Source organism: Theropithecus gelada, chromosome 15 (assembly GCF_003255815.1).
Source record: "Theropithecus gelada isolate Dixy chromosome 15, Tgel_1.0, whole genome shotgun sequence".
NCBI classification, from domain to species: Eukaryota; Metazoa; Chordata; class Mammalia; order Primates; family Cercopithecidae; genus Theropithecus; species Theropithecus gelada.
The window spans coordinates 96,423,139-96,449,470 of NC_037683.1; the positions used below are offsets into that span (position 1 = coordinate 96,423,139).

The 26,332-nt window shown below is 39.9% G+C and overlaps 1 protein-coding gene across 1 annotated transcript in view; it reads right to left on the minus strand.

Annotated features, from left to right (window-relative positions):
• RASEF (RAS and EF-hand domain containing) overlaps positions 1 to 26,332 on the minus strand; it is a 77,601-nt gene that overhangs the window by 44,525 nt on the left and 6,744 nt on the right. Inside the window, exon 2 of the mRNA XM_025359605.1 lies at positions 1,767 to 1,913. Within this exon, the coding sequence (XP_025215390.1) occupies positions 1,767 to 1,913 (147 nt within the window). The remainder of the gene's footprint in view (positions 1 to 1,766; positions 1,914 to 26,332) is intronic.

Here is a 26,332-nt window from a genome sequence, read left to right on the forward strand (position 1 = left end):
TGGGAACCCATTCTTCAGATGCAGTGCAGAGCAAAATGGCCAAAACCCTCCCCCAATCCAAAATAGAGGTGAGGATGGATGGCTAAGAATGTAAGGAATGGTTTACAAGTAGCCATTTAAATACTTCCTGACGTCTTTGATAGCTAAGAAAGGAGTCTTTAGGAGACTTAGGCTCGGCGTAGAGCCTGGCTCTGGATGGCCCGGGCAGCACAGAAGGAAGTGGATGGGGAAACCAATACAGCTCTAATTAATGTGATGTACTCACTCCACCGTGAAAAAGCAGCCTAGCTGGTAATGAGAACATCAAGCACGCCAGTCTGTTTTTTTCCCTCATAGGTGTACATGGTATTATATTCAGACGGGGGCATGTGTATGTGTGTGTACCCACATATCTTTGTGTGGGTCTGTATATGTGTACCTATGTGTATACCTGTGAGTTTGTCTGTTTTAATACTTATTGGGTGCTCTGAAGAATCAATGTGTGTGTCTGCCTGTCACATGTCAAAAGAGGCCAACGCTGGGACTCTGATCCACACTCCAGCATGCTCTACAGAATTTGGAGTTCTGAGGACCACGCTTTATCCTACCCGAAGCCCCTAGAAGGCTAATTTGAGAGAAAAACGGTCAGTCAGGTACTAAAAATGTTCATAAGAAGTCCCTTGTGAATAGATTAACTTTTGCTTGATTCTAGGACTATAAGAAAGGTCCTATTTTGTATCAAGAATTTAAAATATTTTCTTTCCCACATTATAATGTCCTTTAGTTACTCTGAAGGTTCAACTAGATAGTTTCAGCATTATGTGGATGGGAGGGATAAAGAGACAGCAGAATTGAAGACAAGTCACCCGCCCCTATGCTGACAGGGCAGCCTCCTATTAAAAGGGCTGCGTTTATAAGCTACAGGCAGAAACCAGCAGGGTGCACAGCATCTTGGGAGCTGCTGGTGGAGCACATGGCAGCAAGGAGCATCTGTGGGGCACAACACACCAGAACTGTGACACGCACAATGCCCTCTTTTTCCCAATATATGCTAAAGGAATGCAGTTTTTCCAGGGGGCAAAGAGGCTGATGTTTGGACTGCAACACATATAAATTCTTTTTTTGCATGATATAGCTGTTAACACCAATCAGATATCCTATGTAAGCTAGCTATGGCTTATATGAACTGTATTAGAGTAAGAGTTTAATAGTTCTTTGGCTTTCAGTTCAGAGGGGGAGGGCCAAGTGAGGAGGGCTAGAGAGTAGACAAGAGCCAAAGCAGTACTGCTGAGCACCCATGTGGTGGGCAGTGTGAGGGGCTCACCCATGACATCACCCACTAAGTCTTAACACCCAGAGGACGTGAAGATATTCATCCTCATTTTACAAATGCAGGAATTGAACTCAGGGAGATTAAGTAACCTGCTCGCAAAGTCTCATACATGTAGGTAACAAGGCCAGGCTTCAAATAGTGTTCCACCTACTTCCCTAGATAAAGTTTCTCCTGTGTGTTTCAAGCAGCAAGATGTAAGATACATCTCTTAATTGTTCTGTATCAAGTCATTGATCCTGAAGAGTTTATATAATAGGATCATGATGACCTACTGATTGATTGGTAACTGACCTACTTCTCCAGTGTTGGCTTAATTTTGAAAGCTCTAGACTCCTGAAGCTCAGTAAGTCCACCAATATCATAGCGTGACAATGTACTTCAGTCCATTTGCCGCCCAGGTCAGAGAGCAAGTTAAAGCACCCACAGGCCACTTATAAAGGAAGGACTTCAATACCTCTTCACCGCAATGGCCAAATTTTCCATTTCTGTGCTTTGAAGTCTGATCTCACGGATGAAGTTCTTTATAACATGTTCATATGGTTGAATTAATCTTGGTTCCACAAGGTTGATGTTTTGGTACAAGGTACTAACTTGCTCTTCTCTGCCAAATAAAGAAAAATTAAACAAATTATAAAATGTTAAAGGCAACTCTGCAGGGGACTTTTAAGAAAGAGAAACATAAATGAAGAACTAAGGAAAGAAAAACCAGCAATCATACAATGATCGGAAGGAAGGGAAGATAGCAGTCAGGAGACATGGTTGGATTTTTTCCACAACAGGAGATGGGGACCTGTGAGGACAGTGAAAATGTACAGCAAGTGACTAATAAGGAAGGATTTTGTTGTTGTTCCTGCTGTGTTTTTTTTTCTAAATTTTAATAGAAAGATAAGTCAATTTATAGAACAATTAGGTAACATTAAATCAGTTACTTAATTCCATGTTTCACCCACCCCTAATAAGACATGTTTCAGCCTTCATGGTCGTAACAGTGGGTGTATTAGTCCATTTTCACACTGCTATAAAGAAATACCCAAGACTGGGTAATTTATACATAAAAGAGGTTTTAACTGACCCACAGTTCCACATGACTGGGAGGCCTCAGGAAACTTACAATCATGGCGGAAGGGGAAGCAAGGATCTTCTTCACATGGTGACAGGAGAGAGAAGAGTGAGGAGTGAAGGAGGAAGAGCTCCTCCTTAAACCATCAGATCTCCTGAGAACTCTTTCACTATCGTAAGAACAGCATGGGGGAAACCGCCCACATGATCCAAGCACCTCCCAACAGCTCTGTCCCTAGATGCATGGGGATTAAGGGGATTACCATTCAAGATGAGATGTGAGTGTGGGCACAGTCAAACCACAGCAATGAATATAACCATTATGTTATGGTCAGCTAAAAATTACTTCATATAAATTCACATTTTTATATATATTTGCATTGATGTCAGTCACAATTCTCCTGACACCAAATGTGTGAATTTTTTCCTCATACCAACCAATTCTCCAACATTTCAGATACCAACTGAGCGTCCAACAATCCAATTTCATTCTGACACCAACCAGAGTTAGCACAGACCCCACAGGTTATGGGATCAGTGCCACAAGACTGCTCCCCACTTAGATGCCAATCACAAGTTCCAGGTTGCCACCTACACTTCTGACCAATCACCTATAAATCAGGGGTTTCTGTGACCCCCCTCTTTAGGTTCCATACTTTGCTTAAATGGCTCACAGAACTCAGGAAAACACTTGACTTAGGTTTACCAGTTTATCATAAAGAATATAACTCAGGATGGCCAAATGGAAGAGATGCTTTGGGCAAGGTATGGGAGCAGAGTGTGGGTGCACAGAACTTCCATGCCTCCTCTGGGAACAGCACCCTCCCAGCACCTCGGTATGTTCACCAACCCAGCAACGATCCAAACACTATTGTTTTAGGGGCTTTATGGTGATTCTACTGCACAGATGTGAGAGATTTTACATCACTGGCCACTGGTGATTACCTCAATTTTCAGCTTCTCTCTCCTCCCTAGAGGTCAGGGATGGGGCTGAAAGTTCCAACCTTCTAATCATGTCAGTCTTTCTTAGTCTTAATCATGTCCAATCCCCTCTTGAAGGTCTAGGGGCCCCCAGCTACCAGCCTTCTCACTACCATACAAAAGACACTCATCACTCTGGAGATTCCAAGGGTTTTAGGAGCTGTATTCCAGGAAGCTGGGACAAAGCCCAACTACCTATTTCTTATTGTATCACACTCTTTATTTGTGACAGTCCTCATAGTTACTATTTAAAACCTTTTAATAAAAGACAAACATTTTTAGAGGTATTTCAAAAGAAAAATTAACCAGATTCAGTAGCTGATCTGATGGAGGATAAAGGAGCTCGTTGGTGAGGCTGGTGGTGTCCTTGACTCACAGTTTAAGAGCTGATTCACTAAGAGTGATCTAGCATGATCTATGAATAATATACCCTTTGTGTCTAGTTAATGAAGCCTGTGTAACTCATCTGCTATGGATGGATGCTATAGCCATGTGTAGACTTAATAAGCACACTGTTCCCCAGCATATCCAAGCTTCTCCGCATTGATGGGCTGCATACTGGCCTCCTTGACAACTTACATCAGAGACTCTGCAATCTGGCCGCCTTCTTCTGATCCTAGTGGATCCCTGCTTGCTAGTATTTAACACAGGTTGTGACTGGGTTGTGACAGTAGCAGCACTTTTTTAAAGCAAAGAACATTTATACCCGTTGAAACAAGAAATACCAAAAATTTAGAGAAGAGTCAATTCTTTAGGCATGAGATGATAACTTACCATAATACCAGCATCAAATAATTCCATTGATTCTCATTAAGCCTAGAAATGTTGGGGATAGCTAATAATTGCAGGAAAGTCAACCACTTTGACACACTGCCTGATTTAAAAATCGCCTCCAATGTGTGCATAATTCTTATGTTTGGTGATCTGGTTCTGTGATTTTAGTTACTCCCCTGACAATGCACAACGACTTCTGTCTCCTGTCCCTGACATGGAGAGATTACTCTTCTCCAGGTCCTTGTCTAGTTTTTGGGCAGGCCACTCCAGGAACCAGGAAATCTGAGAGCATTTCACAGCCATCTATGGTGTGACACCACAGTGACACCAAAGCAACAGCCACAGAAGACCACTCAGAAATCCTGAGCACAAAATTCATACCCATCCACTTGATCAACATGCCTTGGGCTTTTGCCCTATTATTCTGTGGAAGGCAGCATTTTAAGATGCTATGAGGGCGCAAGAAAGACGACAATAATCCCAGGCCTCAGTAATTGAAAAGCCATGCAGAGAGCCATCTCACAACTGGAAAAGAAGACACAGACAGATAGAATACACTTTATAATTGTAATAAAAATAGTTATATGTAGCGAGTAGTCACCATATTCCTGGTAATGCGTGAGGAAACGTGTATGCATCCTCTCTTCAAATGCTCACAACAACATCAGGAAGCACCTTTCTTATCCCAGTATTTCAGAATGTGACTATATTTGGAAATGGGTCTTTAAAGAGGTAATTAAGTTAAAATGTGGTCATTAGAGTAGCTCCAAATCCAATCTTACTGGTCACCTTATAAAAAGAGATTTGAACCCAGACACACACACACACAGAAGATCATGTAAAGACACAGGAAATGACAGCCATCTGCAAGTCAAGGAGACAGGCCCCAGAAGAAACCAACCCTGTTGATACCATCTCAGACTTCTAGCCTCCAGAACTGTGAGAAAATAAACTTCTGTTACTTAAGCCACCCAGTTTGTGATGCTTCTTACCACAAATACCTAGGCAGCCCTAGCAAACACATACTGTATAGGGCCCATGGTAACACGGTGGTTAAGTGGCAGAATAAGGATTCAAACTCAGTTTCACGCTGTAGGCCACCTGATCAACCATAAAATCATATTGCTTCCCTATGTGTTAAATAGCTAAACTCTGGCAGAAGAAATGGGATTCGAAATCAATCCATAGATCTAGGAAACACTGAAAAACATAAGGTACATATTAACTCTGAAGCTTAGTTAAGCACGGCCCCAAGGTGTGTCCATGTGGCTGTAAACTCTCCCAGGCTTGCTCTTTCTTTTTCTTTTCTTTTTTTTTTTTTTTTTGAGACAGAGTCTCACTCTGTCACCCAGGCTGGAGTACAGTGGTGCGATCTCGGCTCACTGCAACCTCCGCTTCCCAGGTTCAAGCAATTCTCCTACCTCAGCCTCCCAAGTAGCTGGGATTACAGGTGCCCACCACCATGCCCAGCTAAATTTTTTTTCTTTTTTTTTTGTATCTTTAGTAGAGACAGGGTTTCACCATGTCTCTGAGACCATGCTGGTCTCAAACTCCTGACCTCAGGTGATCCACCCGCCTCGCCCTCCCAAAGTGCTGGGATTACAGGCCTGTGCCATCACACCTGGCCCCAGGCTTACTCTTATAAACAAACTGCTTGATCTGTACAGAGGCCAATATGATTCAAAAGAACTGCTCAAGGAAAATATTATTAATAAACCTGCAGTAGTAAGTCTCCTCATTTGGTGGTATAAGACACAGAAAACTGCCATTATCTTTCCCATCAGAACTGAGTACAAATTCTGGTTGCAACAGTAAGACATATTTATTAGGGGGCAATAAAAGAAAAATCTCTACTCGTAGATTGTCCGACGTAATTTCAATGGATCATTAACTTCTTTGCACCTTTGTCATTTACTGACTACCAGGAAGGTGCAAAGCATAAAAACCTGCTCTTTAATAGAATCCTGCCTGTCAGGGGGACATTAAGATACCGTCATCTAGGCCGGGTGCGGTGGCTCATGCTTGTAATCCTAGCACTTTGGTGGGTAGATCGCCTGAGGTCAGGAGTTCAAGACCAGCCTGACCAATATGGTAAAACCTTATCTCTACTAAAAATACAAAAATTAGCCAGGCGTGGCGGTGAGCACCTGTAATCCCAGTTTCTCGGGAGGCTGAGACAGGAGAATCGCTTGAACCCGGGAGGCAGAGGTTGCAGTGAGCCAAGATCGTGTTACTGCACTCCAGCCTGGGTGACAGAGTGAGACTCCATCACACACACACACACAAAGATACCGTCACCTCGAATCCTTGTTTGCTGGCTATCTGTACATCATCAAAATGTTCAGAAGTAGACATCTGAGTAGATTCCCTCACTTTCTGCAAATTTCTAAAATGAGAAAGAAACATAATGATTTGTAAATTCTTGGGTCATTTATTGGTCCCGGAATTCAGTACAGAGAATTTCAAAAATAGTTTACAGTGAAGTATACAAATAGAATAATTATAGGAAATATCTGCCACTGACAGAAAATACGTCACATGGTTACCTGTTGTGCCAGGACTCTACCACGGAAACTCAACTATCTTGCTTTGCATTACAGGGCACACAGGGAGATCTGATTCCCAAGAACCCTTGGCCAATAGTTGGAGTCATGTGACTAGTTCTAGAAAATGGAGTAGGTACAGAAATGGTCTGTGTTTGCCGCCTCCAGGCTTGACCTCTAAAATCGCTTACAAAATCTTCAGCACATTTTCCTTCATTCTTTCTTTTTTCTTTCTTTCTCACTTTCTTTCTCAATTTCTCTCTCTTCCTTTTCCACCTTCTCCTTCTTTCTCCCTTTCCCACCTTTCTCTCTCTTTCACTGTCTCCCACTTTCTCCCTCATCCTCATCACTGATGTGAAAAACTCCAATATGGCTAAGCCTCGTGATAGAACGTGCTTGGATCCCTGAATCACCACATGGTAGAAGACTGCTCAGGAGAGCTACCTGATCACCTCCATCTGTCAGATACATAAGAAAAAAATGTTTGCATTGCATGAAGCCAGTAAGACTTGTTCTTTGTTACAAAGCCAGTTCTTTGTTACAGTCAGCTTAAGCTTAGAAAGTTGGCATTATGGTTTCCTCTCTGGGTATTTTATCATCTTCTTCCATATTAACATACTTCCTTACCTCCTTACTTGATAGCTTCACACCATAAGTATGCAATAAAACTTTTATGATCAGGTAAGTCTTAACAATCACTACCCACTCTTTTTAGAAGGGAACAAAAGGTTATTCTGAAGCATTCATATACCAAAGCAGACATTTATCGATCACCTTATATATGTAGTCGAGGTGCCGATTTAAGCCTTTACATATATTAGTCATTTAATTCTCATAACTCTATGAAGATGTTATCACTAGTATCCTATTTACTGAGGAGGAGACTTAGGCAAGTATGTCCCTTCAGCAGAGGTAGGATTCCCATTCAATCCATCTGGCTCCAGAGTTGGGCTCTCCAGGGAAGAACTAGCTCTTCACACCGAAAGTAAGTGCTAAGCCAGTTTTCAGGGGTCTTAAGTACATACCTCCATTTAGGAATATGTAATATAACAAGATTTTTTAAAAATTACTTCGGAAGAGGACATGTTTTACTGCTACAAGGATTACCCACATTACAAGAGGACTCCTTAAAAGAACGAAAGCATGAATAAGATAAAAATGAGATAACCTTATACAATTTAGTTTACTTAAAGCTATTTGGGGGAAGGACTATTACATGCAGGGGGCAGAGTCCCACCTTCCATCCCTGACCCCATCTGCCTGTGTGCTTCGCTTGGTCTATACTGTGGAAATGATGCACCTTCTGGGTTATGGCAAGAGACTGGAACATAACGCTCTTGGCAATTCTCACACCTGATAGAAAAAGGAAAAACAAAAGAAACAAAAAGTACTTCATCATAGCAAAAGATAACACCTGGTCCCTCTACGTAAGATTTATATGCTGTGCCTCACCTGGGCAGCTAAATGCCTGTGGATTTCCCAACTCAATAAACTTGGCACCATTACTTGGTGCCAAGAGAATCTTTTGTTCCTCCCCAAGGGTGTCGTAGTTACTGGCCTCTTCCGGTGTCCTAGCTTCCAACGTCAAAAGTTAAACAAGCAGAAACGATACAATGGTCAGACACACAGCTCTGTTTTCTTCTGGGCCTGACCCAGTTGGCACAAATGAGTGCTGAGAAGGGTGACGAGCCGTGACAAGGCTTGAAAGCATTTTGAATTCATGAGGGACCCAGGGGCTCATCTAAAGCAATTACACCTGCACTCTCAAATACCACGCAGATCTGTTTACAGGTGTACTTGGCAAACACCAGGTAAAGAAAGATCAAGGATCAAGTCGTAAGCATTAGCCAGTCAAGAAAAAAGCAGTCTCTACTTCTGTGCTGAGAGAGCAACCAACACTAACACATCTAATTTGTGTCTGAAGATATCAAGTGAAATGCAATGAGAGAAAAATGTACCTTGAATTATCAATGTTTTAGATGTTATTTATCTTCTTGTTCAATAAATTACATGATGATTTGTATGAATGACAGTAGCAACGGCTAATTACTGATGAAAACTTCACAACTTAAAATTTTTGAATGATCCCTGGGAAATAAGAACTCTAAATAGCAAATATTCCCATTGAAGCTGAGAGGGAAATTACATGTATTTGAAGAGAAAACAGGTATACTTAAGATGTACAGAAATTTTTAAAGGTCACGCATTTTCATAAGATTAACATTTTACTCAGAAGATGACATATATATTTGTGTTTATATATCTGGAATGCAGTAGGGCTGGTATGTAGAAAGCTTGGACACAGCTGATCTCAGGACATCTCTGGAAACAGTTAAGTACAGAAAACTTCACTCCACACTAAGAAACACAGTGATCCAGTAGGGGGCTTAGGAAAACTGGCCCTCAGATCCCAAGTCTTACTGATTTAAGCATTAAAATAGGGTGCTAAATTATTCAAACTGTATGTTTTATGTATCTAAAACCCAATTTTTTGTAAACAAAAGCACACAGTATTAAATGCCAATGTCTTCATCATTCTACACTAAGGAATGCCACAAGAACATTGATGCTGAGATCCTAGCATCTGAACATGAGACATTAAAACATGCATACAATCCAAGAGGCACCATGTGAGATCCTGAAAATAAAATGCTAGGAAGCTGAGTTCCTGCCTGCATAAAGCTCACACGTGATTGAAAATTTCTGTGAGGATTAAGTACAAGATGTGCTGACAGCATAGAACAGGTGAACCCCGAAGCGTGCATAGACGTCAACTAGGCAGAACGGCGGTGCAGTAGGGGGTGGTCTCTTCCAGGTATCAATAGCCACAGGCTGTGCACAGCCTCAGGCAGGAGAGCTGGGGCTGGAGAAGTTAGCAGGAGCCCGATGAGCACATCCTCAAGGACCAAAAGCGTATTGAAGGGGGTCGGCGGGGATATCCCCAAAGGATGGGAAGCCATGGCAAGATTTAAAGCAAGAGGTGTCATGATCGAGTTTGCATTTTCACAGTTTTGGCTGAAGCAAGGAATTAAACAAAGGACTTTGAAATAAATGTGCAGAGATAAAGATAAACCTAAGGCCATTATCATTTAATCCAGAAATGTAGAACTTCAGGAGTTGTAACTAGTTTCTACTCCAGAATAGGTAAAATTACAGACAACTAAAATCTGATAGTATAATTATTTCTCTTTTTGGGTACGAACAAGGAGTACGTTCTTACTAATGTAATACCAGTTCACCTACTTCGTTCAATGCCCCGAACGAATCACAGTTGTTTCGTCAGTAAGTGCAAAGGTTTATCCTTTTTCTCCCATACAAGTTAAATAAAAAGTACTCTTTTAAAAATGTATTTTTATTACATAGTATGCATGCTTCCAGAATAAACCCCAAATTAACTAGAAAATAAATTCTAAGGGCCAAATCCAGCTATGCTACTAGAACAGAGCAATATTAATTCCCTTTCTAAAATTTAAGTCTTGCTTTCTAGACAGGATGACTTCTTCCCACTAACAGAGTTGCCTACGATTGGCTGTGGTCTCAATCTGCATACAGAATGGCTATCCAGCTCTCCAATCTAGAGAAAACAAACAATGGTCTCCTCAACTTGGCCCCAGCAACCAGCAGACTTGGAAAGACAATGTGGTCCAGGGGCTGAGGCTTCTCTGGCTTCGGTTTTGTGGCTGTCTGATCAGAGGGGTTTCTAATCTACGTTTTAAACCACCAGTGCCTCACTCAGGCCCCCTTAACCACATACATCTCCTGCAGGTAAAAGTCTTTCTGGGTTTGTGTCATCTAGAGAAATATTACTTACCTAAGTACCTATTTTTATAACATTCACTAAAAGGTATTAAAATGAAAATTTCCTGGAAGATGAGAGAGTTAACTAGATCCATTCAATGTCTAGAAACAATCCAGATTGCAAATTGCTTTCTATTTTCAATCACTGATATTTAGTTACTGGGAGTTCGCCAATGGAGGCAGGAAGGTAGAAACAGCAGAAAGCATCGTGCTGAAGGTTTACTGCAGGCACAGCCTCAAAACAACTAGGGCTTCTGGAGTCATAAATGAATACAGCACGGGATAAGTGGAATGGCCTGGGCAGATTTCAATGCTTCCTCCACCACATCTAAGCTTTATGACTCAGAGCCAAACACTTTACCTCTCCAGCTTCAGCTTCCTCAACCATAAAGTGGGTATAACAATAGAAGCTACCACCTAAGGGTAGCTGTGAGGTAAAATGTTGGTAATCAGTAAGTGCCAGCCATTGTTCCCATCCATTATTACTCCTGACTCCACTCCCCAACTGAGTTAAAAAGAAGTAGATGGTTGTCTCCTGTCCATGTCTGGGTGGTATTTCAAAAGGGGCTCAAAGGAAGAAAACCTTGTAGTATGGGAGCTCCACGAACAGAAATGTCTTATGGGTGGCAGTACTCTGGGAACTGAAAAGGGAGAATTAAATTAGGTCATGTTCAAGGTCAGCCTGCAAAAGTTACAGTCCCTGGGTAAGTAATATCTTCTCTGTGAAGCACCACGTAGAAAATACTTTAGGCTTTGCAGGACATACTATCTCTATTGCAACTATTTAGCCCTATCACTGCAGTGTGAAAGCAGCCTAGACAATGCATAAATGAATAAGTTTGGCTGTGTTTCAATAAAACTTTATTTACAGTAATAAAGTAATTACAGTAATAGTCAGAGGGATAGATGAGCCTTGCTGTGGTGACCCCTGTTACCATCTATTAACATAAGGCCCTGAGTGTAGCAACGTGCACGGGACAATGCAGACCTCACTCTTCCACACTCAGATAAACAGGCTTTTATTCACATCCTGCCCCAAGTCCAGATCAAACTTTTTCATATACAGAAGTTCATTTTGTTGATATTATAGTATGTATGTGCTATATGTGTGTACATGTATATGTAAGAATATACAGCTCTTTAAAAGCACTTGTCTTGCAATGCACATTTGCTCTCCCTGTATTTCTCTTCTATCAACTTAACCTGAGTCAAGTTAAATGTAGGCATAATCTAGCAGTGTTAGTGCAAGTCGGTATATTATAGCTATTTTTCATGGAAAAAAATACTTCTACTTTGGTTAAAAAAAAAAAAGATAGGCGCTGAGGAGAAAATAAGGAGTACAGTATCCATTTTTATGTACAATTTCTCTTTAGATGACATGTCACCTTCCCAGATTGACACACACTCCCAGTTTATGCTCGTTGTCCTGTATCCTGTCCACGGTAAGCATCTAACTAGAATTTCCCTTTCACTGTAATCAAAAAGTTGCATTAACATGTATTACCTGTTCTTAAACTGTGTACCAACTGTGCATTTAAACTTATTAACAGTTGCATTAAAATAATCCAGGGTGAATTTGTTGCATCTCTACTTTCACTTCCACTTTTTAGGTGCGTGAGACATCCATGCCAGGGAAAAGATAGAATAATACGTGGCTAAATCAGAAGATAATCAGGAATAAACCCATCTCTCCTTTCCTGACCCTTACCAGAAACTTTCCTTTCAGGGGCAGGAAACAGAACACTCACACTCACTGATAAAACAAATCAAGCTTGGACAAGAGAAGCTGGAGACAGAAAACTCCTTCAGGACTCAGACGGTGGTGGAGAAAGACTGGAAGCAGTTGCCTCGGCCAACCATCTCGAAAGTCAGTCAGTTGTGCTCCTATCTGCAAGATGTGCGAAACGCTGCCAGGCAGCCGTGTGGTCAAGTCAGTGGGAAATTGGAAATTTACAAACATAGTGCACATGATATATGTACAGAAAACAGAAGTTGGACAGGCCTGCCTCAGAGCGATGGACAGTACTTCGGATGCTCTTGCTACAGTAAGCTGATGCTTTTTATATGGCTTAAGTGTATATCTAGTTATTTTACTGGATGGCAATGCTTTTATCTTTTGCAGTAAACCCTTCTGGCAGCAACAACCTCAAAAAATAAACAAAAAAATGGTGCACGCTTAATAAAAAGTTGAGTACTCAATTTCCTTTCCTCAAGAAAGTAGATAAATGCATAACTGCTCCAAATGGTTAACTGTCATAGCCAAGAGGAGCATAAGGAGACATGACAACGAAATGGAACGTGATGTCCTAAATGGATGCTGGAACAATAACAAAAAAGGGACTTTGGGGAAAAACTGAGGAAATCCGAATATGGACTTCAGTTAATAACAGTGAATCAATAATCAGTTCATTAATTGTAACAACTGCACTGCACCAAAGCAAGATATTAATAAGGAGAAGTGAGTACATGTTACACAGGAATACTATACCACCTTTTTTTTAAAAAAAGCTTCTCGATATTATCCTCCACCATGGTCCACCATGGTGCCCTACAGTGACGTCATGGTGCCCTATAGTGGTATCATTAGCAATATGAAAACCAGAAAATATAAAGCTCCTGAAGAAGCAACAGGATCTACGTCTTTTAAGACAACCATATTCTTCAGAGTCTACAATTTTCCTCATGCAGCTGCAGAAGGCTTACTTACATACCACCTGTGAAACATGACTTTTTTCTTAGGTCAAGAGACTGTTGTTTCAAATTAATTCTGCACAAATTTTTATTACCGATTATCTTGTATAAATGCAAAGAGTGAAATGATAGCTGTGTTTATTGTCTGCATTAGCAGAAAACGAACTTCACTACAAAGGTAAATCAGGCTAGTTTTATATCAGTGCAATGAGATGCTTCAAAAAAAGCAGATGGAATCAAAGTTCAAGAAGTTCATTCTGTCAAAGACAAAACATTCAATCTTATTATTACAAATGCTATCATAAATTCAGTGAAAAATAAAAGAATAAAGCATTGTAGTAAAAATTGTATTTTTAGCAAATCAAGAAATCTGTGAAGTAGAAATGCATTGGAATTGGTGGCACATATAACTGAATCCAAATACACTTTAATATTCTGCAGACTAAAAGTCAAAATTTCAAATATATTTACACACATAATTACATTATCTAAACATTTTTTGCAATTGTCATTTTCTCTCTTTGTGGCTTACCACCATTCAGATTTTGGAAATCTTTGGACCTTTGAAGAACTACTTAGCAAATCATCCTAAATGTCCTACGTCATTTTGTAAACTAGTCCTCTAAGTTTTCATTACATTTTCTTCAAAATCACTTGGAAAACTTTAATCAAATCACTCAACAATGGGAACTATAAAGGCTACCATCCATTTTTCAAGCTTTTTGCAGATTGAAGTTAATTGAAAAGTAAGCCTGAAAACAGGAAGATGCTAAGGAATTAAACAGATTAAATGATGAGAGTTCAAATGTATAAATGAAATTCTGTAATTATTATTTGGAATATCTGAACTTATGAGAAAAATCTTTTGATGGTCTTCCTATCTTTATTGATTAAATTTATATTCTGTAACAATAGGATAGAATTGAGAAGTCCTACAATTTTGATGTATCTAAGTATTGGAAAACATTAAAAGAAACATAAATGAACACAACTGGATAAGTCTTGTCTTATAAATGTTAATAAATTTGTCAAAGTATTTGTTAAAGGAAGTATTTTGAAAGGCGGCAAAGACATAGAACCTGTGGCAATCGTGGACTAAATTATTCACATATGTTAATATTTACATGTCAATACCAAGACAAAAAAGAATTAACGATATCCTCCACTTAGAATTTACTCTACAATTATAGTTCAACACTTGAGAGTGTTTTCTTAATTTAAAAAAAAATTATGATCTACACAGAAGAGTCAACTGCTGATGTCAACAATTTCAAATTTAGTAGTCAAAAAATGAAACCATAACTCTAAATATTACAAGTGATATTATAGAAAAAATTAAGAATACGACCACATTGGAAGATGTATTCTTCAGAAAAGTACCACTAATTCTGGCATTAGAGATAGATATAGGTAATTAACATTAAAATACATGAATATGTTCCAGTACTATTTTGCACATGAAATTTTTAATGTTCGCATAAGTGATAAGAAAATTTTTACTTCAATGTACATCAACCTTTTACATATTTTACAAATAACTTTACTTTTAAAATTTTTGACTAGCACTATTATATAGGACCGCCATATAATGAAAACAATTTGTTAGATAATAAAATAGTATTTTGATAAAATTACATAATTTAAAGTAAATTAGTTCGCCTCGTTTTATTCTCAAACAAGTCCTGGTTTAGGGAATCAATTCTACGGCCACTCTAGTTTCCTATCTCATTTCCTTCATTCTTTTTCCATCCTTAGGTGCTCAATGTCCTCAAGTATTTTGTAGAGGGCTCAATACAAAATATGTTACTTTTCAACAAAGGAGACAAGGTTCAGATGAAGCATGTTTTCTTGACTGATTTCATATCACTGTTCTGTGTGTGTGTGTGTGTGTGTGTGTTTCCAATTTTTGAGACTGCAGAAGTTGAGAAACAAATTCTTTCCTCCCTGGTCAAAGTACATTTTAATCTGAGTCTTTGATCAGAATCTAAGCCTTTCATATATGCTATGTAGAAGCCAAATCCTATACATCAGTCAAGGCTTTCCCAAAAGTCACCTCTGAAAATCAGCCCTGAATACTCCAGTCACGGGGAAATCCCTCTCCTCCTACCCCCACCACACTTTATTATCTGAGTTCTGTGTATTGAGTTTTCTGTGGATGTTCTACCTTCCCGGTTACCCTATCAGTCTCACATCCCTTGCAGCAGACGGTACCTATAGGTTTGACCTGGAGCAGCTTCTCCATTAATGAATGAATGAAGGAGGCAGGAGGTCTGGGAAGAAGGGTTCAACATGAACTGATGTGGAGAAGGTGGAGTTTTGTACTGGATTTGCGACAGGCTCAGAACTCTGACTCACAGAGAATAAAGAGGGCAACAGTGGGAAGGAGTGAGCAGGTGAGCCTTGCCTGCACAGGGTTAGGGAGAGGGCGAACTATGGGAAACATGATTGCCAAGATAAAAAGGGTCTCCCCTGCTGAACACAGTGAGAAAGTAGGAGATTCTAGAAAGCACACCAGATTCCATCTGAACTTTACACGCACCAGCATGCACCAGTCTTCAGCGTGCTGCTGCCTTCTCCGCTATTTTTTCCCTTTTCTCCTTTCACATTGTTTTCAATGGGGATGCGCCCACTATTTACCATATAACAGATGCTAAGAATGCTGAAAATAAGTCCAACTCAAGAAACTGTCTGTCTTGCTGGTATCTGGAACTATTTCTGATATGCAAAGTCCCCTTCATTTTGTTCCATGATATGATTTGGCTGTGTCCCCAGACAAATCTCATCTTAACTGTAGCTCCCATAATTCCCATGTGTCATGGGAGGTACCCGGTGGAAGGTAATTGAATCATGGGGGCAGGTTTTTCTGTGCTGTTGTACTGATAGTGAATAAGTCTCATGAGATCTGATGGTTTTATAAAGGGCAGTTCCCCTACACATTCTTGCCTGCAGCCATGTGAGATGTGCCTTTGCTCCTCCCTTGCCTCCCAGCCATGTGGAACTGTGAGTCCCTTAAACCTCTTTTTCTTTATAAATTACCCAGTCTCGGGTATTTCTTCAAAGCAGTATGAAAATGAATGAATACACTCCACCTCAGATTTGTGTTTTTGTGAGCTGAGGTTGCTGAAATTTCAACATCAGCTGAATGGCTAAACCCATGTATCAAATCTTGAATATATTTTGAATATACTTCAATAATAAATGTGGGGGCATTTTTAACAAAATAATACTTATATTTGTTAATAGCATATATGTGAGTTCCAAAAATAAATTAAATTACATGATTCTATGGAGATCAACAAAGACAATATATTGCATACATAGATAACTCACCATTAGCTTCTACAAAAGATAAGGATTTGCTTGTCATTCTAAAATCGCCAAATGATTTATTAATATACTACAGAACCATGAATACCAGTAAAGAACACTTTTTCTTTCGAAATCAGTACATTGTGGAATATGTAAGTGCATTCTACTTGTTCATTCAATAGCAAATATATTTCCTGAATTAGCACTTATTATATATTGAATACCTACCACTGAATATTAAATCATTGGCATTTAATTCTGAATTATTACTGGTATCATGGAAAGATAACTGTTTGGTTCCTCATCACATTTTGTTAACAGTTAAATAAACCTTATGCTTGAATATACATGACACTGGCAAGAAAATTTGTTAGAATTCTACACAACCTGCTTTGGCCTTTTTATTTTACTTTAAATATATTTTTTGAGACAGAGTTTCACTCTTGTCACCCAGGCTAGAGTGCAATGGCACAATCTCAGCTCACTGCAACCTCTGCCTCCTGGGTTCAAATGATTCTCCCGCCTCAGCCTCCCAAGTTTACAGGCACGCACCACCATGCCTCGCTAATTTTTTGTATTTAGTAGAGATATGTTATTCAGGCTGGTCTTGAACTCCTGATCTCAGGTGATCTACCTGCCTGGGCCTCCCAAAGTGCTGGGATTACAGGTGTGCGCCACTGTGCCTAGTGCTCTGGCCCTTTTAAAAGCCTATTTCAAAGGTTACATTAGTTTGCTATGACAGTTAATGTAATTAAGCGTGATATTATTGTCTATTACATCTTTGAATTATGTTAAAACTATTTATATATGTGATATTATTTCTTTAGTGTCCCAAAAGACATGTCACAGAATTTTATAATCTACTTTTAAGAATCACTGATTTTTACCTACCTACCCTGCTACCTAACCATCAAACACAAAGATAAATCAATAACAGTGTTCCAGTCTGTTTTATGAAAAGATACAAAAATAGATCAAAAATACCAAAACAAGTAAAATTAGCTGTAGAGATTTTCTTATGAATTTCTTAAACACATTTCCCCTCAGAAATAAAATGTTGCTGACATCTCTAATTTGACATTTCAACAGTTAAGACCCTTTGAGAGGCTCCCAGTCTCACTCCATGGTGCTTGGGATACATTTTCCACAAGGCAGAAGCCTCCTGAGACAGACCCCACTGCCCATCATCTGTCCACTCCACTGCTTTCCCAGCAACCTGCTGGAATGTTTAATTACTTTTTCATTTGATCCTCTCCAGAATGGAAGGGTGACTTTCTGAAATGTGTTTTTTAAAAAAAGGTAGCCAAAAAATCTCATTAAAATCCGACTTTTGCACATTATTCAAGGATCAGTTGTCCTGCCACTGGTCCACTTTTGTGCTCCCAGAGCCACAGTTCACTAAAAGAGCAAACAGCCTTCAGATCTGCAAACACCATCTGCCAACAGAGTCTGACCTCAACCCTCAAGAAAAGTCAAGAAAAGAAAAACCAGTCTTCCCTTAATTGAGTCATCATCTTAACTCACTGGTTCATCAGATAAGGAAAAAGCAATTTCAGTAAGCCGTATACTTACATTTATCTCAGTTTATATTTTTTTATCCCAAACCTTTAACATTCCCTTGGTTTCCAGTTCTGTTTCCCTGTGGTCTGAGCCGCACTCCTCTCTCACCTGCTTGGATAGTAAGATACCCTCTGGGCAGCAAAACGAATGCAAAAGCTACTGAAGAAAATGGAAATAAATGCCTAATTGTTGCTTTAAATCCCAGTACTATACAGAAAGTTGTCATAAAGTTATTACAATAATTTGCTCGAGTGGACAAGGAGAATCCACAAAGCAGTAGTATTTGTTTATCTTGGTGTGTAATTTTTTAAGCATTTCCCCTAAGACTCAAAAGAGAAGGGATTAAAAATAATTTCAGTGACCAACATATGAAGTGACTGACTCCAGTGGATTCATTCAGCGTGAACCATGCCCACTCCCGGCTGGGCACTTACTTTTTATTTGTATTCAAAATAATATAAGTCCATGTTTTGTGCTTATCTCTCTCTAAGTGGCTGAATTTCTAAAAAGATAATTTAGAACCACAGTGTCTACTTGAGGAACCTCCAAATACACAAAATTGAAAAAGGAGTTAATGTATGAATAAAAATGGAACAGGAGTAAAGCTACAAATAATAATAATATTATAATTTCAAAATGATGGCAGCACTCCAGCTATCTGAAACTCAGGTATCTGATGCCAAGAAGAATCCAAAAGGAGGCTGGAATGTCAGGAAAAAAAGAAAAACAGCTTCTGAGACACTCCTGCTTGGTATAGGAATCATTTACATTCAAACGGGGCTTTTAAAAAACACGATTCTGATGTATCTGATAATCTGTTTTCCAAAACTTCAACAGACAAAGACCCAGGAAGGAAGGAAGTACTGAGAATAGTAAAACGTCATCTGGCAGCCTGATGGCAAGGACAGACACTCCACACAGTAACTTCACAAGCCAAGCTGAACCACCATCTCCACAAATCCCTGGGGATATCATTCTACTACCTCCCAGAGTAAAACCAGACTTCATATGATGACCCTGAATTAGCACGGAAAGCTTCAGTGATTTTGCAAACAATTTTTCTGACCAATGCGTTGCCCACGTCCATATGCTTACCAAAAGCCTTGTGACAGATGATCACTGCAGTACTATGTGTGACATCCATGAAGTAGAAATTATCCAAATGGACATTTTTAGTAAACTGGATAAATCGATTGTGGCATTTTCACACTGCGGAAGAGTCTACATCAATGAAAATAAAAGTTTTAAACTACAAGCTCACAAACATCACGGTGACTGAAAGAAGCCAGATGCACTGCACGAACCTACGTATGTAACATCAACACAGAGGCAAAGGACGATGACTCCTCTGGAAAGGGGGGTCTGCAGTGATTGAGGGGGGAACCTGGGCTTCCGCAATGTAGTGAAATGTTCTGTTTCTTCACCTGCATTCTGATTTACTCAAGCATTCCATCTGAAAACCCCGCAAGCTATACGCTTCTGCTCTGTGTACTTTTTTTGCATGTGTTTTGTCTTTGAAGAATACATTCACAAAATACACAAAGTACTTGATGGAGTATAAAGGACTGTATCCTCAAGGTAAACTCAGTCATGAACATCTCAAAATTCAGGTATCAAATAACCAGAAGCACCCCAAGGCAACATTTTGAAGTCAGCGAAGTTTCTCTCTTCTACTTCAGTTCAGCGATTTTTTTCTGGGTCTTTTCTGCCTTTTTGGAAACATCTGCCCAGCAGATGTGGCCACATCCCACACTCTCACTTCTCATTTTCTCAGCAGAGTTTACTACACACACAAACCATTTAGGGATTCTGTTAAAATACAGATGCTTCGGTGAGTCTGCAGTGGGCCCTGGGAGTTTGCATTTCTAGAAACGCCCTTGACTAGCAGAGACAAGACATGATTTACCACCAGTGCCCACTGAGCTGCTGAATAATGAATCTAGCAGCTCTCTTGTGGCTGCTTTAGGACTTATACCTGGTGGAACACTTCTGGCTTCCCTGTGCTCTCATATTACATCCTGTAAGCAACTTCCAACTCAGGGACAAAAACTAGTAGTTGGACACAGCAGATAAGAACCCACTCCTACTGGAAAGAATTTCTTCCTGTTCCTCATTAAAATGTCAGCCTTTGGACTTCTTGGCACAATGCCTTCCTTTCACACAGCATGTGCAGAAAGGAGGGAAGGAAGGAGTGAGAAGGAAGGAGAAGAAAGGAAGCCAGAAAGCAGTGAATTTGCCCAGGAAAGTCCAGCAAAGCATAATGTTTGTGTGGCTTGCTGGATGGCTATGCTCAAATCCAAGATGTATCTTCTGTGAGGTGCTCAGTTTGAAGTTACGACTATTTTGATGAAGAAATGGATTGTAGAGTGAGGGTGGAGGGGTAGGAACAAGGCTGAATAATAAGACCTCTTCTCCCAGAGGGGCATCTCACAGCCATAAGCAGATGTAGGGCAAGCCTTTTCTTGGAAGATGAAAAATATTAATAACTTTAAAGTTGACTTAGGTACTTTGTTGTGGAGTGTTGAGGCATTTGGAAGGTGGGGGGATATAATATATGTATAGGAATTTTTCCTGATTAAAATAGTTTGAATTTTTCTGTTACTTACAAGTTAGAAGCATTCAAAAATGCTCAGTGATCTTCTCAAAACTGAGAATATCTGAAAAACTCTCTTAGTGGCTATGATGGTGAATTTTATTTATGTCAACTTGTCTAGGCCACAGCAGCCAGATCGTTGCTCAAACATGTGAGTATGTTGCTGTGAAGGTATTCTATATACGAGATTAACATTTAAATCAGCAGACTTCGAGTAAAGCAGTTTACCCTCCATAATGTGGGTAGGTGAGCCTCATCCATTCAGTAAAGACCTGGAACAAAGACTGATCTCCCAGGAGGAAGAGGGAATTCTGCTAGCAGATGACCTTTTTACCAGGACTGCAACCTCAACCCCTCTCTGGGTCTCCAGCCTGCCATCCTGCCCTGCAGAGTTGGGACTTACCAGCCTCCATAGTCACATGAGTCAATTCCCTAAAATCAATCTCTCTCAACTCTCTCTTTCTAAATAATATGTCAAGACATATGCGTATACATATGGTATATACATAACACATATATTTTATATGTGTGTCTGTGTTTATGTACATTTTGCACACATACACACATCTTATTGGTTCTGTTTCTCTGGAGAACTCTAATACAAATGTCTAAAATCACTGCACTCTCATTGGGGTTAATCAATGTAGACCAATGTGCCAGCTTCACAGTGAATGTATGCTAGGACTCATGAAAAGAGCTGAATAAGAACTTTAATTGTTACTGATAAAAACCTTAATGTTAAATATCATTCAACAGAGTAGGTCACTTCCCAAGGCTCCAAGTGCTCAGCTATCCCATCATATTTTCATTTTAGCCAGGGTCATTAGGACTCTAACATCCTAATAGATTTCTAAACTTTTGTGGACTGATGGACTTCTATCATCCTGAAGAGAGCTCATTTGGTATAATCTCGTAGGAGAGAGGTGATGCATTATCCTTTTAGACCAATACAAAACCTTGAATCTGTGTACACAGAATCAATCTGACATTCATTTCTGTCTTTGTGCCTTGCTGGAGCTTCCCATGAGTTCTGTACTCAAGATGTTTTTTTAGGATTTCTCTGCCATAATGCAGGTACCTGCAGCATCAGTTAGTTCACTCCCTAGGTTAGTAAGTGAAGGATGCTAAAGTGGAAATGACTTTTCCCAGTGTGTTAATGCTTTATGCCCCCAAGTAACAGCCACTGAAATGCAAGTCCATTAACAGCTGCACGCCGCAGGCTACAAAGGAATGCAGTGTGGACCTGATGCCATTTCGCACCGTGATCGCCCTCTTAGCACAGAATGTCCACCTGCGTTGTCTGGGTTCTCTGGGATCCTTGTGCATTTTGTCCTTGCCCCACTAACTAAAAGCAGCTGCAACCCCACATCTCCATTAAGCTACCTTCACCTTCGGAAAAAAAAAAAAAAAAAAAAAAAAAAACCCTGCAAAATCCTATATTTTCATGTTTAAACAGTTTTTCAGATTATTTTTTAACTCTTATTTTAGGCTCAGGGGTGCATGTGCAGGTTTGTTGTACAGGTAAACTTGTGTCATGAGGCTTTCTTGTACAGATTATTTCACCACCCAGGTACTAAGCCTAGTACCCAACAGCTACCATTTTTAAGATACCTACAGGTATTATGGAGTACTGTATTTCTATGTCTATTAAGAATCTAGCATGACTTTTTTTTTTTACTGTGCTAGTATTTTATGATTGTTACTGCTTATTTGAGTATTCTCATTACAGAAGTATAGCTATCGAGTGGTCTGCACCATTTCTACTTTTTTTCCCAAATGCCCTGTGTATGTTTGCAGAACACTAGGCTTTTCTGGAATGTATACACTGTGTTCAAGCAGAAATGCCTGTAGTATAATTCATTCATTAGCATCCCCAAGCAAACCATATCTGCCAGTTTGAAGTACATGCTATACCAAGAGATCCCCAAGGAGGAAAAGAAAAAGCATTCTGCACTACAAACACTAACACTAGTTCACAGCATTCCCATCAGAAAACATGACACAGGAGTATCCTAAAATGGACTTTCTAAACAAATGTGTGTTGGCTCTTCATGAATTCTTCCACCTCAGCCCAGAGGAGACTGTAACTCTGTTTGACAGAAGCAAGAATTATGAGGTGACTGTGTTATTCCAGGGGACAAAATGGTAAAGTCCACCATGCTAGGCAGACGGGTAACAAATCAGGAAATGCTACCTAAACCTCCCATAAGCCCTTCGCCCTCGCACCAGGTAGCTACAGGCAGCTAACAATAGGTGATACTTTCACCACTGCACTTGGATTTCAGAATAAATAACTCCTTATGTACTTCTTTTCTTTCTATCTAGATACTTAAAAGATATACTTGATCAAAGATACTATTATGACAGAATGGCCATCTGAGCATGCACTGTACTTTTATAGTTGTAAATGATCACAGAGGGTATCAAGGCTGAACATTCCCCGAAGACACCCCAAAACTAAATTTTAAAAATTGAAATTAAAGATAGCGGCTGCTCTTGGTGTGCACTTGGTGGGGAGGCGCTCTCAGAACATGCCATTACCTTGAGTGTTTCCACCTGGCCACTTAAAAATGGAAGACAAGGACAGATACATGTGAGAACATTTAAGGAATAAAGCTTGACTGAACCTGTATGAGACTACTCCAAGACAAAATAAAAAAAGACAGAAAATGAAAAAAAGAAAGAAAGAAAGAGGAAAAGAAACCCAGACACACAGCTGTTATGGCTGTTCAAATTTCTTAGCCCTAAAATACAATGGTGCCTAACGGATGAAGAATTCCAACAATGAAAGAAAATAATACTACAATACCAGAAAATATGACCTCTTATAATTCCCTTAATTTTCATCACAAATCATTTCATTCCAATTGATTTTTTACATGTCTTAAAAACTGTGACAGCCAAGTACTTCCAGCTTCAGACGAAGAGAAAGAAAAATATTAGAGTAATAGGTATCCTAGACATCCCAATGCATTCATAGTTCAGCCCTCCTCCCCTAAGACATACCCATTAGGGCAGCATAACCTGGAAGTAGAAAATATTGTACAACAACATCTGTTGAGCCTGAGCGAGATAACTCTGCAAAGTACAATAACATCTAAGAGCAAACAAGAAAGTAAAGATAAACTGTCATTGGGTCAAAAGGGTATCCCACAAACTTAGAGGGGAAATAAGTAACACCATTAAAGTTCTAAGTTAGGATGTCATGGAACGAAATGCTCAGATCAACAGGGATCTTCAAAATAAGATCGAACCTAACATTTGAATTAACCAGGGCACATTCACAGGTTGCACACTGGAAATGCTGTCTCTTTAGCTATGCAAAATTGGAAATTGGCACTTAAAATCCAGCATCACTGTCAACATTGGACCCACATCCTGCACGGCAGCCGCTGCCTGGAGCTGAAAAGTGGCCAGGCTGAGAAGTGGCTTTCCTCCCAGCATATAAAGCAGAGGCTCTTACTGGCCATAGAGTCCACATCACTGGGTCAACGTTACCTGCCTGGCTCTGGAGGCCTCCATGTTTGTGAACCCTCCTCCATTAATCACAGCCCACGGTGTATGTAGTAAGAGCGGAAGGAGCTTGGAGGTCATTTGACAGGGACCTGCAGTCCTACTCATGCTGGACTACAAAAGAAAGAAGTTTTGGCACACTTCAGCCTTGCAAGGGAAGGCATGAAGGCTTCACTTCTCTGTGGTAGAGGGGAGGAAACTCCCCGAGTGTAGCTGGTCTGTTTGATTTCTGACCACCACTGAGAGCTGGACCCAGGCCATCTACCTCGTGATTCTCGCCACTTTATATCCTCACTGATGTCACCACCTTCTGAATAGAGAGAAACTAGCTAAGCAACTTGGACTTTTGGCAGGAGACTATTTCTAAGTACTCAGTGCCTCGTGCAGTCCTGGGCATACAGTAAAAAAAAAAAAAAAAAAAAAAAAAATTTGTTAGGTGAAGGAATGAATGAGTAGATAAATGAATGAATGAATGAAAAATAGGAAAAAGGGCGAGAAGAGTTTCCTCTGTGGGAAAATAACACAGATCTTCCTTGCTTAGGATTGGGAGATTTAAGATGTACTTTTTCCATAGTGTTATGCCCTCAATTTAAATGACAGAGGAGATAAATGCATACTGAGAAATGAAACACGCATGTTTACAGTCCTATATAGTTCTTGAGGATTTCAAGTCCCATTAGAATAATATTTCTCATACTTAGATTAACAGGTAGACCTTATTAAAGACTACTGTGAGGCTACGCACGGTGGCTCACGCCTGTCATCCCAGCACTTCGGGAGGCTGAGGAGGGCGGATCACCTGAGTCCAGGAGTTCAAGACCAGCATGGCCAACATAGTACTATCTGTACTAAAAATACAAAAATTAGCCGGGTATGGTAGTGCACACCTGTGATCCCAGCTACTCAAGAGGCTGAGGCAGGAGAATCACTTGAACCCGGGAGGCAAAGGTTGCAGTGAGCTGAGATTGAGCCACTGCACTCCAGCCCGGGCGACAGAGCGAGACTCCGTTTCAAAAAAAAAAAAAAAACAAGACTCCTGTGAACTCCACAGTTAACTTAAATATTGCTTATAACACATTACATTTAACTATGAACAAACACAAATCGGATATAAACTCCTTATACCAATAGCATCAGTACATTTCTAACACTGACACACATTTACAAAATCAGTGAAATCAGAATTAGTAATAGTCAGCTAATCTGACAGGGCATGCAGTTTTCCAAGCTAAATCTCCACAGTCAATGTCAGTGTGGGACTGGCTCATACATGGCTATCTGGAGCACATTTCTATGATCAAAACCCCATTCTCCCATCACTTTTATATTGAGACTACAGAAAATCCAGGACTCTGTTGTCAGTCACCTTTGGATTATGTGGAAACATGGCTCACACGCACAGCCCACCTTTCAGCCTTCCTTCTTAGCTCATGACAATGCGCACAGTGTTAAGGGATGCCTCATAAACACAAAGGCTGGTTTTGACATTGCATACCCAAATCTGCAATGCAAGAGTTATCCGAATCTGTAATGCAGGTGATCTGGAATGAGCTCACATCAATTTATTTTACATTATCGCCAAAATGAAAATAAGAATATTTGGTCTCCTAAAACTCCCAAAGATATATGTAATGACCACAAAGGGTCTATGGCTCCCAATTTGAGAAACATTTGATGTGAAACATCCATAGTCCAGAATGAGTGGTGTTTCGGTGTGCCAGGAGGAATTTTCCCATTCATTATTCCACACCCCAGGTCCTTCAGGTGTCAGAAACTCCTGAGTATTTAAGAACGTGAGAAACAAGGTCAGGGTCAGGTATGCATAGTGCCTAGTGAGATGTCAAGGGCAATGTCAAAATTGGGTGAACTAGAGAAAGGATCAAAGAAACATTTGCACTACTGGAACTGTATATCCTGTTTTTATAAGACATATAGACTAAGGCCTTAAGGGTTAAAATTCACTCTTCTTTTCTTATAATTACTCTGAGAAAAGCAATAATCATTTGGAAGACCCTGAATATTTACAAGTTGAAGCAATGAACTTGTTTGTTAGATAAAGTAATTCTAAAGAAATCCTATGTGTCATAGATAAATTCCACCATTAGAACTTCCCTCCGGGAGACAGACAGTGTTTACTTTCCATTTTACAATCTCACATGAGACTAATACAGTCAGGTGAGGCATCCCTGACCACTCAGA